Source organism: Ranitomeya imitator, chromosome 7 (genome assembly GCF_032444005.1).
Source record: "Ranitomeya imitator isolate aRanImi1 chromosome 7, aRanImi1.pri, whole genome shotgun sequence".
In the NCBI taxonomy this organism is placed as follows: domain Eukaryota; kingdom Metazoa; phylum Chordata; class Amphibia; order Anura; family Dendrobatidae; genus Ranitomeya; species Ranitomeya imitator.
This window is the reverse complement of record NC_091288.1, coordinates 183,911,168-183,932,821: the sequence shown is the minus strand read 5'-3', so window position 1 is coordinate 183,932,821 and position 21,654 is coordinate 183,911,168. Positions and strand designations below refer to the sequence as shown.

General features: G+C 40.2%; 1 protein-coding gene across 1 annotated transcript in view; it reads left to right on the top strand.

Moving 5' to 3' along the window:
* LOC138646130 (zinc finger protein 585A-like) overlaps positions 1–13,746 on the top strand; it is a 39,352-nt gene extending 25,606 nt beyond the window's left edge. Inside the window, exons 7-9 of the mRNA XM_069735594.1 lie at positions 10,924–11,019; positions 12,686–13,000; positions 13,187–13,746. Of these exons, the coding sequence (XP_069591695.1) occupies positions 10,924–11,019; positions 12,686–13,000; positions 13,187–13,746 (971 nt within the window). The remainder of the gene's footprint in view (positions 1–10,923; positions 11,020–12,685; positions 13,001–13,186) is intronic.
* The last annotated feature ends 7,908 nt before the right edge of the window (positions 13,747–21,654 follow it).

The window sequence follows — 21,654 nt, the reverse complement described above, 5'->3', positions numbered from 1 at the left end:
TTTTTCATTCATCTCCCTGCCTGATTCTCACCAGATTATACGCACCACGAAGATCAATCTTAGTAAACCAACTAGCCCCCTTAATCCGAGCAAACAAGTCAGAAATCAATGGCAAGGGATACTGAAACTTAACAGTGATCTTATTAAGAAGGCGGTAATCAATACACGGTCTTAGCGAACCATCCTTCTTGGCTACAAAAAAGAACCCTGCTCCCAATGGTGACGACGATGGGCGAATATGTCCCTTCTCCAGGGACTCCTTCACATAACTGCGCATAGCGGTGTGTTCAGGTACGGACAAATTAAATAAACGACCCTTAGGGAATTTACTACCAGGAATCAAATCGATAGCACAATCACAATTCCTATGCGGAGGTAGGGCATCAGACTTAGACTCTTCAAATACATCCTGAAAGTCCGACAAGAACTCTGGGATGTCAGAAGGAATGGATGACGAAATAGACAAAAATGGAACATCACCATGTACTCCCTGACAACCCCAGCTGGTTACCGACATAGAGTTCCAATCCAATACTGGATTATGGGTTTGTAGCCATGGCAACCCCAACACGACCACATCATGCAAATTATGCAGTACCAGAAAGCGAATAACTTCCTGATGTGCAGGAGCCATGCACATGGTCAGCTGGGCCCAGTACTGAGGCTTATTCTTGGCCAAAGGTGTAGCATCAATTCCTCTCAACGGAATAGGACACCGCAAAGGCTCCAAGAAAAATCCACAACGTTTAGCATAATCCAAATCCATCAGATTCAGGGCAGCGCCTGAATCCACAAACGCCATGACAGAATACGATGACAAAGAGCACATTAAGGTAATGGACAAAAGGAATTTGGACTGTACAGTACCAATAACGGCAGAGCTATCGAACCGCCTAGTGCGTTTAGGACAATTAGAAATAGCATGAGTAGAATCACCACAATAGAAACACAGTCTGTTCAGACGTCTGTGTTCTTGCCGTTCTACTTTAGTCATAGTCCTGTCGCACTGCATAGGCTCAGGTTTACTCTCAGACAATACCGCCAGATGGTGCACAGATTTACGCTCGCGCAAGCGACGACCGATCTGAATGGCCAAGGACATAGACTCATTCAAACCAGCAGGCATAGGAAATCCCACCATTACATCCTTAAGAGCTTCAGAGAGACCCTTTCTGAACAAAGCCGCTAGTGCAGATTCATTCCACAGAGTGAGTACTGACCACTTCCTAAATTTCTGACAATATACTTCTACATCATCCTGACCCTGGCATAAAGCCAGCAGATTTTTCTCAGCCTGATCCACTGAATTAGGCTCATCGTAAAGCAATCCCAGCGCCTGGAAAAATGCATCAACATTACTCAATGCAGAATCTACTGGTGCAAGAGAAAACGCCCAGTCCTGTGGGTCGCCGCGCAAAAAAGAAATAATAATCAAAACCTGTTGAATAGGATTACCAGAAGAATGAGGTTTCAAGGCCAAAAATAGCTTACAATTATTTCTGAAGCTCAGGAACTTAGTTCTGTCACCAAAAAACAAATCAGGAATCGGAATTCTTGGTTCTAGCATCGATTTCTGATCAATAGTATCTTGAATCTTTTGTACATTTACAACGAGATTATCCATTGAGGAGCACAGAGCCTGAATATCCATGTCCACAGCTGTGTCCTGAAGCACTCTAATGTCTAGGGGAAAAAAAAGACTGAAGACAGAGCTAAGAAAAAAAAATGATGTCAGGATTTCTTTTTTCCCTCTATTGGGAATCATTGGTGTGGCTCCTTGTACTGTTATGGCTGGCAATCAGGCAACACAGCGTGCAGTAATCAGCGCACATACAGAGATCTGGCAATAACCAAAAAACAATAGGACGAGCTCTGAGACGTGGAATCTCTGTAGACTGCAGTACCTGAACTATCCTCACACAACTATAAGCAGCAGTGGATTGCGCCTATCACTACCTATGCAACTCGGCACTGCCTGAGGAGCTGACTAGCCTGAAGATAGAAATACAAGCCTGACTTACCTCAGAGAAATACCCCAAAGGAATAGGCAGCCCCCCCACATATAATGACTGTTAGCAAGATGAAAAGAGAAACGTAGGAATGAAATAGATTCAGCAAAGTGAGGCCCGATATTCTAGACAGAGCGAGGATAGCAAAGAGAACTATGCAGTCTACAAAAAACCCCAAAACGAAAACCACGCAAAGGGGCAAAAAGACCCACCGTGCCGAACTAACAGCACGGCGGTGCACCCCTTTGCTTCTCAGAGCTTCCAGCAAAAGTTAATAGCAAGCTGGACAGAAAAAACAGAAAACAAACTAGAAGCACTTATCTAGCAGAGCAGCAGGCCCAAGGAAAGATGCAGTAGCTCAGATCCAACACTGGAACATTGACAAGGAGCAAGGAAGACAGACTCAGGTGGAGCTAAATAGCAAGGCAGCCAACGAGCTCACCAAAACACCTGAGGGAGGAAGCCCAGAGACTGCAATACCACTTGTGACCACAGAAGTGAACTCAGCCACAGAATTCACAACAATGGGCGCAGCAGGTGGGGCTTTAAGGGAAGTGCCTCATCCGATACCATTACAAAGGGCACTGGATGTGTGGAACCCGTCAAAGGTCTTGGGGCTGGGAGCGTTCCGCTATTTTGAAGAATTTGAAGTCCAATCTGTGATGATTGCAGCCCCCGAGAGTCCCCAGAGCTGCCATAAGCACCAACGTCGATGGCAACAAACTTGTAATGTGCGTCAGCCACCTCCATCAGGACCACTGAAAATACTTCTTATAATTAAAGAAGCGTGATCCTGATCGTGGTGGCTTCAGCACTCTCACATATTTGCCATCAACAGCACCTACGCAGTTGGGGAAATTGGCCACAGTTTGAAAGCCTGCTGCAACCTGCAGCCAAGTCTCCCCAGTTGGGCAAGGCATCACGATGGGCTGCAACTTCTGCCAGATGACGGTACATGTGCACCTCACAATTTGCGAGATGGTGGATTTGCCAACCCTAAATTGGAGGTGCAGGGATGTGTAGCTCTCTCCTGTGGCTAAAAACCAGAAGAAAAAAAATTAGAATACCTACGAACATTAAATGTATGTATTGCAAGATAAAACATACAAATCATGGCCACTAGCATTATGGGGGCACTAGCAGCATTGTGGTGCATTGTGGCAGCATTATGGGGGCACTGGTGGCATTATGGAGCATTGTGCCAGCATTATGGGGGCACTGGCAGCATTATGGCGCATTGTGGCAGCATTATGGGGGCACTGGTGGCATTATGGCGCATTGTGGCAGCATTATGGGGGCACTGGCAGCATTATGGCGCATTGTGGCAGCATTATAGTGGCACTGGCAGCATTATGGCGCATTGTGGCAGCATTATAGGGCAATAGCAGCATTATGGCACATTGTGGCAGCATTATGGGGGCACTGGCAGCATTATGGCGCATTGTGCCAGCATTATGGGGGCACTGGCAGCATTATTGCGCATTGTGGCAGCATTATGGGGGCACTGGCAGCATTATGGCACATTGTGCCAGTATTATGGGGGAACTGGCAGCATTATGGCGCATTGTGGCAGCATTATGGGGGCACTGGTGGCATTATGGCGCATTGTGGCAGCATTATGGGGGCAATAGCAGCATTATGGCGCATTGTGGCAGCATTATAGTGGCACTGGCAGCATTATGGCGCATTGTGGCAGCATTATAGGGCAATAGCAGCATTATGGCACATTGTGGCAGCATTATGGGGGCACTGGCAGCATTATGGCGCATTGTGGCAGCATTATAGGGCAATAGCAGCATTATGGCGCATTGTGCCAGCATTATGGGGGCACTGGCAGCATTATGGCGCTTTGTGGCAGCATTATGGGGGCACTGGTGGCATTATGGTGCATTGTGGCAGTATTATGGGGGCACTGGCAGCATTATGGCACATTGTGGCAGCATTATGGTGGCACTGGCAGCATTATGGCGCATTGTGGCAGCATTATAGGGCAATAGCAGCATTATGGCACATTGTGGCAGCATTATGGGGGCACTGGCAGCATTATGGCGCATTGTGCCAACATTATGTGGGCACTGGCAGCATTATTGCGCATTGTGGCAGAATTATGGTGGCACTGGCAGCATTATGGCGCATTGTGGCAGCATTATGGGGGCAATAGCAGCATTAATTATGGGGGCAATGTGTCTGGGAGTATGTATCCAAAAAAACGGTAAGGTGATGAGCAGCCTTTCCTCTGCAGAGATTGCTCTTCGCCTGACCGTATCTTCATTACTTAGGTGTGGACCAAGAATAATCAGAAGACGATCAAATGCCTCAATGGAAAGCCGGCAAAACTGAGTAAATTTATCTGGAAAGCTGAAAAAAAAGAAAAAAAAATTAAAATTATTTTAAACACACACATAATGTACGTTGTATACAGCAATAAAAAATAACAAAAAAACACAGCTGTCAATATACCATTTCTCCCTATATCTTACCTCCCTAAATCCCGGTAAAGGACATGGAAGTGTCCCTTTTCCTCCCATTCCTGAATAATGGGATGAACCCACATCCTTTTAGGTCGTCTTCTATTCCTTCTTCTCCGAGATTGCTCCTATGGGAGAATATAGTCTTTATTATTACATGGAACTGTACAACGCATGGATAACTGCTGCCAATCTGCAGCATCAGAAAAGCTGCATATCCGCAGCCTAAGGCTGGGTTCACATTGCGTTCCCCCAGTCCGTTAGACGGACTTCGTTACACCGCGGCATATATCTACCTATATTATGTGTAGACATTTATTTTATCTATTCTTTTCTAACCTGTCAGTGTGATTTTACTGTACACCGCACTGAATTACCGGCTTTTCCATAGAACACCGCTGCGTATTTCTCGCAAGTCCCATGCATGGTTTGTGTGTAATTCGTATTTTTCTCGCCCCATAGACTTTCATTAGCGTATTTTTTGAGGAATACGCTGACAATCGCAGAATGCTGCGATTTTCTCAGCCCGTTAAATACGGCCACGAAATATACGGCTGATGGAAGCTGCCCTATAGAGAAACATTGGTCCGCGTGCAATGCGGTTTTTGTGCCTCTCCCTCATCCGTATTTCTCTCTAGTGTGCCCCGGCCTTAATGTGCAACAGTCCCTATTGTAAGAGGGGAGAACACACTGGTCCTAGGCCTTCTGAAGCACAAAGCCATAAACCCACCAGGGTGTCCCAGCACAATTATAGTGTGGACTGGTTGTTGTTTGCACATTTGATCTGGGAATTGGCTTTCTTTGAAGTTACAAGTCACAACCCACAGGTGGTGGGATATATCAACATAAAGAGCCATAGAATGCAAATATCCTGACCCTGCCTGGAGGTGACATCACAGGATGGGGGATGGGAGCAAACAGACCAGGTCTAAAAAATGTGTATGTTGGTCATTTCTTGGGGTCAGTTGAATTGAAGACTTGTCCTGCTTTCTGCCACTCTGGATCCTAAACACAACATGTAAGTGATCGGTTTCTGGTTTATTTCCTTTTATTTTAAGAAATTTGTCTGCAACTTTTTACTGTATGTCATTTATTAACTTCTTCTTGTATTCATTAATACCATCCCGACTGCGAATTTTTTTTTAATTTTTCTTTCAACATAGCTGATCACATTGAGCCAATCCTTTTATATATACCATTTTGGAATAGATACAATATTTTGATCACTTGTTACATTCTGTTGCGGTGGCCAAAGACACGCTATTATGGCATTTTGATTTTTTTCTAGTTTTGTCATTTACTGATCAGGTTACTTTTACAAATGTAGCCGTTCTGCATATTTCTATTTTTTTCTAGGGAAAAAGTTTAGGATGTGAACGTTTATATATATATATATATATATATATATATATATATATATATACATATATATAATTTTTTTAACTACTTTTTTTTCATGTAGTTATTAGTCCCCATTGGCGACTTTAACCTGTGATTGTCTGATCGTTTGTACTATATACTGTACAGCAATATAGCAATATTGCAAAAATATCCTGCATCCAGCGCTTTATAATGTGTATAGTAAAAATCACAGTCTCCTGTGAACCCCAGGCATGGGTTGGCTATTTACAGGAGCACCATCTTGGCATGCACGGGGCTTCACAGATTCCTGGCTGTCATGGCAAATCATTGGCACCTTGCATTCATGTCGCGGGGGCGCCGATGGGCAGATAAAGCAGCATGCCCTCTGCCGGCACACTTTAAATGCCACTGTCACAGATTGACAGCATCACTTTTTATTATTATTATTATGTATTTATACTTAACAGGCTAACAGATGTGTGCGGAACTTCACTTTACACGGGTCTGTTAGAGACAGATGCTACAATCAACAAAGCTAGGTATGGCAGATATTTTATGGTCTACAGTATCCACCATACCTAGCATTGATTAAATCAACAATAATTCCATCCATTTACATTTTACATTTTTTGTAATTCAAATAATATCACCTTTTTGGATTTGGCAGTAGAGGGCATTGATGGACAGCCTATTATTACTACACATCATCATAGAAAAACTGCTGGTGATACTCTCCTCAAAGTTAATGGTGCTCATCGCTTCCATATCCTCGAGGGAATACCCGTTGGTGAATTAACATGTATTTAAAAGAAATTGCAGCCGATCCGAGGATTCTTTATTACATACTAATTAGTGTTGAACGAACATGCTGGAATAAGATTTTATCTGAACATGCTTGTGTGCTAACCGAGTGTCTTTGGCGTGCTGACAAAATATGTACGCATCACCGCTGCTGCATGTCTCGTGGCTGTTAGACAGGCGCAACACATGCAGGGATTGCCTGACAAACAGAGACATGATTTTCTCATTGCACCTCCCTCCATGACCACGTGTAATAGCAAAAATAAACCAACTCTGGTTTTGGAATATAGTCATCAATTTTCATAACTTAAAAATATAGTTTTAAAATACCTGTCTTATTCGAGGACCAAAGGTTTTGTCAAATTCTTGATCAGGGTTGTAGGGTAGTGGCCCGTCGTGCACCAGCGATAGGACATAAATAGTGATGAACGAATAAACTCATTGCTCGGGTTTTCCACAGCACGCTCGGATGATCTCCGAGTATTTGTAAGTGCTCGGAGATTTAGTTTTCATCACCGCAGCTGAATGATTTACAGCTACTAGCAGCTTGAATATATGTCGGGATTCCCTAGCAACCAGGCAACACCCACATGTACTCAGTCTGGCTAGTATCAGTAAATCATTCATCTGCGGCTATGAAAACTAAATCTCCAAGCAGTCATAAATACATGGAGACCACCCGAGCATGCTCGGGAAAACCCGAGCAACAAGTATGTTCGCTCATCAGTAGAAATAAATCATCGCACAGTCATTTATTTAGTCCTCCTCGAAAAACATGGCTACATGATAGAGGGATTTTTTTAGATGTGGAAATAATCCCTGCAAAATGTACAAATATGTGGTTCCCTCCAAGACTTTTTGCAAACTCACGGCTCTCAGTCATTCAATATTCAAGATCACATGAATTGTAACTCCTCTCATGTGGCCTACATTATCAGATGTCCAGAATGTGATCTATCATAAGTAGGTTGCACTACAAGGTCTTTACAAAAACGTATTCTTGAGCATTTTAATGATATTTCCAGTTCATCAGTTCGCCGCACTTCCAATGTAGCTATACATGCTATGTTACAGCATTCATGTAGCACCAGAAGTTTCCAGGTTTCTGGCCTTGAAAAATTAAATAAAGCGGACAAAAGAGGAGAATATCAGCAAATTTTATTAACCCCATCATTACATTTGATGTATGTTTACATTATGGTCGGGAAAAGGTTTCCGCAAAATGACACATATGTATATCATGGTGATCATGCGTGTACAGGAGCAGTGCCAGCACGATGGGCTCCGGGAGCTCAGCTTAACTGAAAGCCGAGTCTCGAATGTCAGTGCCAGGAGCATTACCCACACCTCGCCTGGGCATTTAACCCTCTAAATACCGTGATCGATAAAGATTGCAGTTGCAGCATTTGGAAATCAGAGAAAGGGAGGGGTCTTCAGAGTGGAGCTCCTGGGACAACATCGCATGAGCCTAATCGTTGCCGAGGTCGTCATGATGACATCTGGATCACCCAGTTATGGCAAACCTGTTACACCATGCTGAGAGCATGGTCTAAGAGCATGAAATGACCTGTGCAATACTAAGGAAATCCTGAAAACATGACCTGTTGGTGGCTCTTGAGGACCGGACTTGGGGAACACTGGTCTAAGAGGATTATGTCAGTGCAGCACTGACAGGTATAACGCATTACAATGCATTATACCAGCAACCAGATTAACAATAGAGGGACTAAGTAAAAATGTTAAAACAAAATGTAAAAATATAAAAAAAATCATAAAATAAAAAAATTAAACAAATATTAATCCAATAAATAGTTGTATTTATGTAAAAAAAACACACACAAAAACACATATTTGGTATTGTCGCGTCCGGACGAGCTTCCCTATAAGGCCAGCGTCAGACGAGCGTGTGGATCTGATGCGAGAGCATCGGTTGCGATATGCTAATGACCCTCGGCTCCTGCTCTACTGCGAGCGGGAGCCGAGTGTCATGCATCTGTGGTCCGAGCCTCTTGAGCAGAGAGGATCAGAGCACATCTGCGGAGGAGGCAGAGAAAATAATTTCTCCATCTCCTCTATTGCTGGGGTCAGCGTATATTGCACAGCACTCGAATGATATCCAAGTGATGTGCGTTGTCTCACTCGCACCCATAGGCTTGTATGGGTGCGAGTGAGCCGAGAATCGGCCGAGTGTCGGTGACAATCGTAGCATGCTTGCGATTTCACTCGCACACTGAAAACGGGTGAGAAAAAATCCAGTGATGTGCGCTGCCCCATATGAATATGAATACTTGTCCGAGTGAAATGCGATTTTTTTATCGCATAGCATTCTTCCGTATTCAACGGTAGTGTGACTCCGGGCTAAAACTGTCACACTATTTAACTTCTTTAGTAAACTTTGAAAACATTTTTTTTAGAAAGAAGTAGCAAATAACTATGCTTTTTCATCATACCGCAAAAAATTGGAATAAAATGTGACCAAAAAGTCGTATGGGAGTAAAATGGTATAGCTGAAAATGTCATCTTGTCCCGCAAAAAACAAGTGGCAATACAGCTCCGTCAGTGAAAAAATAAAGAAGTTATAGCTCTCAGAATAAAATGATGCAAAAACAATTCTTTTTCTATAAAATATTTTTTATTGCGTAAAAGCGGCAAAACATAAAAAAAATATATAACTATGGCATCGTTGTAATCGTACTAACCAAAAGAATAAAGCTGACTTATGACTTATCTTATTATTACTTATAAGTTCACCATATGGTGAACTTGAATAAGAAAGAAAAATCCTGAGTTGCTGATTTTTTCTCAATCTGCTTTTAAAAGATCGAAATAGAAAGCGATGAAAAACTGTTATGTGCCTAAAAATAGTATGAATGAAAACGTCATCACGTCTCACAAGAAACTAGACTTCACATGACTCTGTCAGCTAATATATAGAAAAAATTATAGCTGTCAAAATATGGCAAAGCAATAACATTGTTTTACAAAACAGTCTTTTAGTGTGTGACAGCAGCCAAACATAAAAACCCAATATAAATCTGGTATCACTGTAATCACACAGACCCAAAGAATAAAGTCATCCAATCTCTTATACTGCACGATGGACAGCATAAAAAATAAAGCCAATTCTTCACATGCTGCTAATTTGTTCATTCTGTCTCAAAAATTGCCGTAAGGCTCAGCTCACATTTATCCTGCACTCTGGGCTGAGCGCTCACACCAAGAGTGCCATGTAAATCTCTGAAATACGTGATTCAGATAGAACCTCCGGAAGAAGATTTCTTACAATAAGTCAGTTGGAGTCACCGTGAAAGCAATCTGACCTGTAATCCGGCGGTGTCCATCTTTTTAGGAGTGCGGTCGACCACAGTTTTGTGCACCTCTGAAAAGGAGACTGTTGAACATAGGCCAGATGGAGTCCAGAGTTATTCTGCTGCCTTATTATAGTGACTGAGGTTTCATCTGTCACGTCATTTGGAGATTTAGTTGGAAACGCCTATGTAAGTGCTCAACAGAAAGCCACACGGATAGTAAAAACTAACAGTCTCACTCGTATGATGTTTTTAAAGAGGATGTGTGAATGGGCGCTTAATAAGAGATTTTTTCATTTTTGTTATCTGTCATTAAGGACTGGTTTAGAGTAAGAAATGCGTAATCATTTTATACAGACACGGCGGTCTTGTAGTGGCTACCACCAGTCATGACAATCCTCGCTGGAGCTGTGGTGAACTGTGGATGTGAAAATAGCCTTGCATATTAGAGAGAAAAACTGGGAGATCAGTAGATGAGCATGTTTTATTTTTTTTAATTCAGTCCATACTGGACTGAATGTAAATATTTCAGGGGTGGATGACTCCTCTAACATGACATTTACATTAGAAATGAATGCCATAAAAATAAAAAAAACTGCTAAATTGCTTCCAAACCTAGTAACAGAAATAGCATGTATCCCAAAAATACATTTCCAGACCAAACATTCTTTAAATGATGGAAAATAAAAATCCTAGAGTATCCAGAGTGTGTAGACAAAATAATGAAGGAAACCACTTTGCCGTAATGCAGTATACTTACTGGACCCTGCTACAGTGATGCCTACTTCTATCACTACACACCGCCATACTGACTGAGGGCAGCCCCAGTGATATAGGAGGTGGAGAGGTCAGCATCTTTTGGCGGCTCATGTGCCCCATGAGCTTGTAGTAAAATCCTCCATCTAGAACATTCCACGTGAGTTTTCCTTCTGTCTGTGACTTTTACTTTATTCCTGTCACAGCTTTGACATCCAGGCAAATATCTGAAGAATATCAAAGCTGAAGCCATAATGAAGAAAGGAAAATGCAATGCGTGGGATGATGAGTGGTGCGAAGAGGACGTTCCTACAGGTAGAGTTACCACTATATAAAGCAGAGAAGAGTCACATTGTCCTCGTTCACCTGACTGGACAATTTTTGGCTTGAGTTTTATGTTATGTGTTATCTCAGCTTTTTTGGATATAGATTCCTCCATTCAGCTAAAATACAGATTGTATATGGCTGAAAATGTAATATAGCAATATGTAATAAGACCAGTTATGTGTCTATAATATGGATTTAAGAATAGACTGGGATGATAGATCATCAGACGTGTGACAAACTTCATTGGCAAAGTATCTAGTTTAGTGTTTTATATCATATCCATCATGGTTCTGGTTCCAGGACTAATATATAACCTAAGTAAAATATTTGATATACTGAACTAGCTGAAGATTTAAAAAAAAAAACAAAACCTGTTTTAAGACATTTGTCTCATATTCACAGCCAGGAGTAGATTTTAAGAGAAAGCAGAGAATTGCCTGGGCTTATCCAGATTTACGTAAATATGCTCCACGGCCATGACTTCCTAATATACGACCATACGGCTCCTCTGTTCTGCATGTAGTGTGTGTGTGAGTCAGACACCACCTAGTAGTACTGACACCTGAGCATTTCTCTAGACATAAGTGATGCAATATGAGCAAGTCCTGCACTCTTCACATGAATGATGAGGCACCAGTAGTCGATGTGTAGTGTTCACTGAAGAATAGACGTAATTTCCACAACACACACCAGAGGATGCAATATGGAAACCAATTATGCTTTATTATTCTAAAACAGTCCAGACCACAGACATAGACATGGAATTAGAGATGTTAGTACAGACATTACTTGTACCTGAGTCTGCTGACTGCACTGTCTCTGAAATCTGCCATAGCCATGACGGTTCGGCGAAGCATTCATCTATTTTCTATGGGGCGAGAACAAAGCTGCTCCCATATCATGAATCAGTGCTTGTTACAGGTCAATATCTGCCTGTGTAAATCAACACCTATGGATAACCTGACAGCTACAAAAATAATAATTACGTCCACATATATTGGTAATCTGTAGGTAAATAGTATTTAAAGCATGTTAGGCTGTTTAGCTGGGAAAGCGGCTAACAGGAGAAATTGAAGTGATATTTTCCCTGCAGCCGCTCGCTTCCAGTCATTGAGGTTGTGCATGAAGCTTCAACACAGATAGGTGACTGCTACAGCCCTCTTCTTCTACTGAACAATAAAATTGAATGGCTACAAGGAGAATATAATTTCATGAATGAGCACTGATTGGTGATAAAGGAAGTTGATTTGAGCTTATTAGCTTTCATTGAGATGTAACAATGATGATTTATTTCCTTATCTCATAGCTTTTCTTTATTAATGCACAACATTCTTAATTTACATATAGGGGATGATGCGCTGTCAACAGTGAACATTTTTATTCTCATATAAAATATGAGACCAAGATAAATGTTTTATTATTTGAAGTTTTCAATGGCCAATGATTGAGAATGAACATTAGTACAATTGGCTCTTTGTGAAATAATCACATCATGTAAATTACACCTTAGTTAATAGTAGAACTTAGCTACACACCTTGCAATTTGTATGTAATTTATTTTTTATATTTTTTATTCTTAATATTTTTCTATTTAAATACATTTAAGTATTAAGGTTATTTTCCTCAAAAATCAAATCCGTTTCACTCTTGACAGATGGCTGTACCAGGAGGTCCAAAAGACATCTCATATCTTCAGATTTTAAAGCAGATGATTGTAGCATTGTACAAGACCCCTATGAAGAACATGCCAACATCTCAGCCATGGATCGTTTTAACGTACAATGTCCTAATCCATCACAGACTATTAAGCAAAATAAAAGACACAATATAAGTGTGGAAAATAAAAACGTTCCCACAAGGAAGAAGCCATTTTCATGTTCAGAATGTGGGAAATGTTTTACTATGAAATCTCATCTTGGTAGACATGAGAGAATTCACACAGGAGAGAAGCCATTTTCATGTTCAGAATGTGAGAAATGTTTTACTGAGAAATCAACTCTTGTTGAACATGAGAAAATTCACACAGGAGAGAAGCCATTTTCATGTTCAGAATGTGGAAAATGTTTTACAAAGAAATCAACTCTTGTTGCACATGAGAGAATCCACACAGGAGAGAAGCCATTTTCATGTTCGGAATGTGGAAAATGTTTTACAGACAAATCTAATCTTGCTAGACATCAGAGAAATCACACAGGAGAGAAGGTATTTTCATGTTCAGAATGTGGAAAATGTTTCACAGACAAATCTAATCTTGTTAGACATGAGAGAAATCACACAGGTGAGAAGCCATTTTCATGTTCAGAATGTGAGAAATGTTTTTCTGAGAAATCAACTCTTGTTGCACATGTGAGAAATCACACAGGAGAGAAGCTAATTTCATGTTCAGAATGTGGAAAATGTTTTACAAAGAAATCAACTCTTGCTGCACACGAGAGAATTCATACGGGAGAGAAGCCATTTTCCTGTTCAGAATGTGAAAAATGTTTTAGAGAGAAATCAACTCTTGCTAGACATGAGAGAATTCACACAGGAGAGAAGCCATTTTCTTGTTCAGAATGTGAGAAATGTTTTAATGAAAAATCAACTCTTGTTGCACATGAGAGAATTCACACAGGAGAAAAGCCATTTTCTTGTCCAGAATGTGGGATATTTTTTTCATTTAAATCTCAACTTGTTCGACATCAGAAAACTCACATTAGGAAGAAATCATTTTAACCTTTTAGTTACAAAGCCCAATTTTTCTAATCTGACATGTGTTACTTTATGTGGTAATAATGATGGAATGTCCCATATCCCAGTTATTCTGAGAATATTTTTTTCCTGACATATTTTGCTTTATTTTAGTAATAAAAATAATACATAAAAATGTGCAATATTTAAACTTTAAATATTTAAGCCTAGAATCCATATAGTTATACTACATAAAAGTTAACAAAACATTTACCTTGTGTCTTCTGTCAGCATCATTTTCAAGCATCCTTTTTATTTTTGCAGAACTGTTAAAAGTTTAGCAGCAAGTATTCATTATTTTAGGGCAATGTACAAAACTTAGTTTGATAGGGACCTATTCAGTTTTGAAGTGACTTTAAGTGGCCTATATATTGGAGATTCCCCTAAAGAGATGCCGTTTAAAAAAAAATATCAACCCTCAAAGTACACAAAGCTGCTGTCATTAAGTTTGTTAACTCTTCAGGAGCTTCATGAGAAATGATGCAAAACCAAATTAATGGAGAGAAAAATTGTGTTGAGTTCATACCATTTGTGTGGGAAGTGGGGGCGCTGTGTGCGGCCATTATAATCTGAGGAGACTACGAGGTCCATCATACTGTGTTGGGGGGCTGTGGGGAATATTATCTTAATGTGTGGAGGGGCAGCAATTATGCTTTGGGAGGGGCTATCATATTGCATGGGGTGGAGCTATAGGGCTACAATCATATTATGTGGAGGGAATGTGAGGTCCAATTAACTGTGTGGGAACCACTACCACTATCATATTGTGTGAGAGGTCTGTGGTTGTCACCATCATGCTGTGTTGAGGGCTGTGAGACCATCATACTGTGTGTGTGGGCGGCTGTGGGGCTATTGCCTTCTTTTTCCAAGACATGGAGCCATTATTTTTTACGCCCTGAGCTGACTTTTTATTGATACCATAGTGCTTTGATTGTTTATTGAATTTTTTTGTTACGACAGTCGAAAAATCAAAGTTCTCTATTTTTAAAAGCATTTTTTCAAATTTTTATTGTATTTTGTAGTCCTCTCAGGAATAAACCCACCATCAAACTATTGCTTGCATTACAGTATTATTGTGTATAAGAAAAACAAAAAATGTAATTCTATATACAGTTATAAAAAACTAGATGGTGGCCCAATTCTAACGTATCGGGTATTCTAGAATCTGTATGTATATAGCAGCCACATAGTATATAGCACAGGCGATGACATATTCTTGAATACCCGATGCGTTAATACAGGCCACACAGTACATAACAGTGGCCACGCAGTATATAACAGTGGCCACGCAGTATATAACAGTGGCCATGCAGTATATAACACAGGCCAAACAGTATATAACACAGCCCACACAGTATATAACATTGTCCATATAGTATATAACACTGGCCACGTAGTATATAGCAGCCATGCAGTATATAACGCAGCCCACACAGTATATAACACTGCCCACGTAGTATATAGCAGCCATGTAGTATATAACGCAGCCCACGCAGTATATAACATTGCCCACATAGTATATAACACTGCCCACGTAGTATATAGCAGCCATGGAGTATATAACGCAGCCCACACAGTATATAAGAAATCCTATATAGAAAAGAAATACCAAATAATATTCAAAATATAATTAATTTAGTAAATATTACTCATAAGAAATATACCCCAAAAAATATTTACTGACAAACCAATCGTTGAATTTTAATCAAATTATTTTATTTTTAAAAAGGACATAACACAACAAATAACACTTCTTTATTAAAATTAATATATATCTATATTAATTATTAAAAATAAAATATGAATAAAAAATGTAACAAGTATGTGAGGGGGCTAAGGCACACCAAGACTGATTGGTAAAAAATATAAAATGTTACATCAATTAAGTACAAATATAATCAAAGAAGGGACATATATAATCAATACAATAATTACATGGCTGACAAGAACTTTTTTTTTATATATATATTCACAATGAAATACAGTAAAAATTATATAAATAATATTAAATAAGTAATATTTCATGTGATAATACAAAAATCAATATATATATATATATAAGTATATACACCTGATCGCTACCTATGAATATTATATAATTGGTGACATGATGTGAGAAAATTATATAAATAAAATTAAAAAAAAAAAAAAAAAAATATATATATATATATATATATATATATGTGATGAAATAAAAAGGTGTAAAATAACTATGTGAACAAAATTAATAAATATTGTTGACATTTCATGCAAAACTAGCAAAATGTCAAAAGGTGATAAAGCACCAAAGATATAAAAAGTGTAATCAATATAATATGTGCCAATAATTTAAATTTAATATATATGTGTGTGATAAATTAAAATAATGACTATAAATAAGTGGGGTGATAATAATTAAATGATTAATTGTGAATACAACGAATAATTGATTATAAAAAAATAAAAAAATATAAAAAATATATTTTTGTGCAATATTAGACTGAAATGTCAAACAAATGTGCAAGCAGTGCAATAACATAGCAAAAAATAAAATAAATATATAAAAAATGTAAACAATGTGACCAATTATATATCTGCAATTTAAATTTGAATATGGATATAACTTGGATAAAAATCCTTCAGATACTGAGATCAGGTGTTTGACAAAATATAATGTAAACAATTCATAAGCTATTAAATCCGTGCACACAATATACATAAAATATGAACATAAAAAGCAGCCGTGTATACCAAGCAGAGATGCGTGCCGCATCTCCAACGCATGTTTTGCAACCGCTTCATCAGGGAGGGAATCTTCTCTGTATCATTCCAATTTTAGTATATGTGCTGCCCTGCAGAGTGAATAAATCAGAAGAGACTGCGGGGCGGGATCTCGGCCCGCGCATCACGCAGGCGCAAGAAGCAAGACATCGAGTGATGTCAGTGGACGGGCAGCGCTAACTGCGCATGCCCACGGAAAAAGATTACAGCGCAGGCGCCGGGAAAATGCCTAAACGCTGAGGAGGCGGCGCCCATGAGAAATGAGGAAATAACTGATGACTGTGGAGCGTTTGTGTTAAAAAATAAATTTAAAATGGTTATTAGTTGTTATTTTATATATATTAATGATCAGAATGAAAAGTATAAAAATATATATGTGAATATACATAGAAAATTCTTAATAAATTAACTATCACGAATATTTATTAAAAAAAATTTTTTTTTTAAAAACTGTGTGTTAGTCAGATCGTTAACTAAAGGTACCTTCACATTAAGCGACGCTGCAGCGATACCGACAACGATCCGGATCGCTGCAGCGTCGCTGTTTGGTCGCTGGAGAGCTGTCACACAGACCGCTCTCCAGCGACCAACGATGCCGGTAACCAGGGTAAACATCGGGTAACTAAGCGCAGGGCCGCGCTTAGTAACCCGATGTTTACCCTGGTTACCATCCTAAAAGTAAAAAAAAACAAACACTACATACTTACCTACAGCCGTCTGTCCTCCAGCGCTGTGCTCTGCTCTCCTCCTGTACTGTCTGTGTGAGCACAGCGGCCGGAAAGCAGAGCGGTGATGTCACCGCTCTGCTTTCCGGCTGACCGATGCTCACAGCCAGTACAGGAGGAGAGCAGAGCACAGCGCTGGAGGACAGAGAGCTGTAGGTAAGTATGTACTGTTTGTTTTTTTTTACTTTTAGGATGGTAACCAGGGTAAACATCGGGTTACTAAGCGCGGCCCTGCGCTTAGTTACCCGATGTTTACCCTGGTTACCAGTGAAGACATCGCTGGATCGGTGTCACACACGCCGATCCAGCGATGTCAGCAGGAGTCCAGCGACGAAATAAAGTTCTGGACTTTATTCAGCGACCAACGATCTCCCAGCAGGGGCCTGATCGTTGGTCGCTGTCACACATAACGATATCCTTAACGATATCGTTGCTACGTCACAAAAAGCAACGATATCGTTAACAATATCGTTATGTGTGAAGGTACCTTAAAGGTACCGTCACACTTAGCGACGCTGCAGCGATACCGACAACGATCCGGATCGCTGCAGCGTCGCTGTTTGGTCGCTGGAGAGCTGTCACACAGACCGCTCTCCAGCGACCAACGATCCCGAGGTCCCCGGTAACCAGGGTAAACATCGGGTAACTAAGCGCAGGGCCGCGCTTAGTAACCCGATGTTTACCCTGGTTACCATCGTAAAAAAACAAACAGTACATACTTACATTCAGCTGTCTGTCCCTTGTCGTCTGTTTGCTGCACTGACTGCTGGCCGCAAAGTGAAAGCACAGCACAGCCACAGCGGTGACTCACTGCTGTGTGACTCACCGCTGTGCTGTGCTTTCACTTTCACTTTGCGGCCAGCAGTCAGTGCAGGAAATAGACGGCAAGGGACAGACAGCTGAATGTAAGTATGTACTGTTTGTTTTTTTACGATGGTAACCAGGGTAAACATCGGGTTACTAAGCGCGGCCCTGCGCTTAGTTACCCGATGTTTACCCTGGTTACCAGTGAAGACATCGCTGAATCGGTGTCACACACACCGATTCAGCGATGTCTGCGGGGAGTCCAGCGACGAAATAAAGTTCTGGACTTTCTTCCCCGACCAGCGACAGCACAGCAGGGGCCTGATCGCTGCTGCCTGTCACACTGGACGATATCGCTAGCGAGGACGCTGCAACGTCACGGATCGCCAGCGATATCGTCTAGTGTGACGGTACCTTAAGGGAAATGATCATATAGAGGATCAACACAATTGTCTCACAATAGTAATCGGGACCATCCCGCATATTCAAACAGGGAAAGAAAAAAGAGAGCTGAACACCTAGAAAAAACACTTATTAGAAACTACTGATAACAGGAGATAATTGAGGAAGCACAATAGATAGCAGTAATTACCCCGCATATTCAAGCTGTGACAGAAAGGACAAGGCTGGGCACCTAACAGACACTCATTAGAAGCGGCTACAAACAATAAAATACCTGGGCAAGCATTGCTAATATAAGCTCCCCATGAAGAAATGTTCAATTGATTGGTTTATTATTACTTCAAACAAGAATAGAAAGGAAGGGGTTGAGCTCATAGCAGATACTTATCTCATTGGAGATGGCTGTGAACATAAAATAACTAAAGGTACCTTCAGGCCATGTGCACACGTTCAGTATTTTTCGCGTTTTTTTCGGGTTTTTTCGCTATAAAAACGTGATAAAAACGCGAAAAAAAACGCTTACATATGCCTCCTATTATTTACAGTCTATTCCGCATTTCTTGTGCAAATGTTGCTTTTTTTTCCGCGAAAAAATCGCATTGCGGGAAAAAAAGCAACATGTTCATTAAATTTGCGGAATTGTGGGGATTCCGCACACCTAGGAATGCATTGATCTGCTTACTTTCCGCATGGGGCTGTGCACACCATGCGGGAACTAAGCAGATTATGTGCAGTTGGTACCCAGGGTGGAGGAGAGGAGACTCTCCTCCACGGACTGGGCACCATATTATTGGTAAAAAAAAGAATTAAAATAAAAAATAGTGATATACTCACCCTCTGATGGCCCCAGGAGGGTTCCCGCCTCTCATCGGTGCACGTTGCCGCTTCCGTTCCTGTAGATGCTCTGTGTGAAGGACCTGCGATGACGTCGCTGTCTTGTGATTGGTCGCGTGACCGCTCATGTGACCGCTCACGTGATCGTGATGTCATCGAAGGTCCTGCACACACACACCATCTATAGGAACGGACGCCACTGAGGAGATCGGCTGTTTGCAGGTAAGTATAACCATTTAAAAAAAAAATTTTTTATTATTTTTAAACATTCCATCTTTTATTATTGATGCTGCATAGGCAGCATCTATAGTAAAAAGTTGGTCACACTTGTCAAACACTATGTTTGACAATGTGACCAACCTGTCAGTCAGTTTTCCAAGCGATGCTACAGATCGCTTGGAAAACTTTAGCATTCTGCAAGCTAATTTCGCTTGCAAAATGCTAAAAAAAAAAAACGCAAAAAAATGGGAAAAAAACGCAAAAAAAAAAATGCGGATTTCTTGCAGAAAATTTCCGGTTTTGTTCAGGAAATTTCTGCAAGAAAAACGGACGTGTGCACATACCCTCACACTGAGCAACTTTCCAATGAGAACGACAGCGATCCGTGACATTGCAGCGTCCTGGATAGCGATCTCGTTGTGTTTGACACGCAGCAGCGATCAGGATCCCGCCGTGACATCGCTGGTCATAGCTAGAAGTCCGAACTTTATTTCGTTGTCAGGTCGGCGTGATTCGTCATGTTTGACAGCAAAAGCAACGATGCCTGCAATGGTTTTTCATGGAGCGAACAACCAGTGAAAACGATAAGTACGTCACTGGATCGCTCCTGCATCGTTCAGCTGTTGCCGGTGTTTGACGTCTCCTAGCGACCTAAACAGCAACGCTGCAGCGATCGGCTCGTTGTCTATATCGCTGCAGCTTCGCTTAATGTGACGGTACCTTAAGGAAGTGCCGCTAATCCAACTCTCCATACAGAAATAATCAATTGGTCTGATATTATATGGGGAAATATTTTTATGAGCCAGCATTGATTAATTACTTTATGAATTATACAGTATATTATTTATATAAAACTACAAATTAAAGTACATAGGAGAGGAGGAACTACCACATAGCGGACAGAGCCATGTTCATTCAAATCAGTTAATGGCGCAAAAGCAAAACACTGAGAGCAAAATTATCAACTATCGGAACACAAGGATCAACTCATATATTGGTCAGTATCAGCTGCGTTGGCGAACATTTTTTAGCGAGTGCAAATATATAAGAATTCAGTGAAATAATTGTGATATATTGTAATATTAACTCTAGAACTGGTGAGCTTGCGAACGCATCAAAATTATGTTGTAATGACACCATAGAATCCATATTAATTCAAGCGATATCAAGATAGTTTGAGTGATGTTAAAATATAACAATATGATAATGGGATGTTAATGATAAATGGTTAGTGTTATTAAAGAAAAACTTCAGAGATTTAATTTTAACCCATGTGGTTTTAAAGTGTTAAGTCGATAAATCCAAAAACGCTTCTTTCTGTTTAGTTTTTGTATTCTGTTAGGAATGTTACTAGGAATGTGTTCAATGGGACTTTATTTTTAATCCATTGTGGTTTTTTATTGTGTATAATAGAAAAGTGTCTAGAAAGCCCCTGAATAAGAAAACCTTTGCGAATATTGTGTCTGTGAATTTAATCTCAGATGTAAAGATTGGGTTGTTGTTCCAACATATTGTTTCTTACAATTATATTCAATGACGTATATGACAAACTCTGTTGTACAGCTGAGATATTGATTGATCATAACATTTTCTTTTGTGACAGAACATACAAAATTTATAGACCCATGATTGATAGTTTGACAACAAAGGCAGTTTTTTACACCACATTTATAAATCCTTTTTTGTTATTAGTTATTCCTGATTGCATAGTATGAATAGGTGGTTTCTGGCGGATGGGGGCTAGAATATTTCTGATGGTGGGGGCTCTACGAAAGGTGATAACCGGATTTCTAGGAATATAACCACCTAAGATAGGATCATCTAATAGTATATGCCAATTGCTCTGGATAATATAACACATTTTCTTGTGTTTTGAATTAAATTGTGTGATAAAATTCATTGCATTTTTTTTATCCGTTGTGATCTTAATTTTGTTTTTTAATAATGACTCCTGGTTAGTAGCCAGCGAGTTCTAATAAGCCCTTTTAATTAGTTCTCCTAGGTATCTTTGAGCGGAGAACCTATCATGTAATATAGCCGTTTGTTCTTTAAAATCACTCACTAAGCTACAGTTTTTTCTGATCCTTCGGAATTGGTTACTGGGAATATTATCTGCAGCAACATGAGGTGATGGCTGTGGATGAATGGC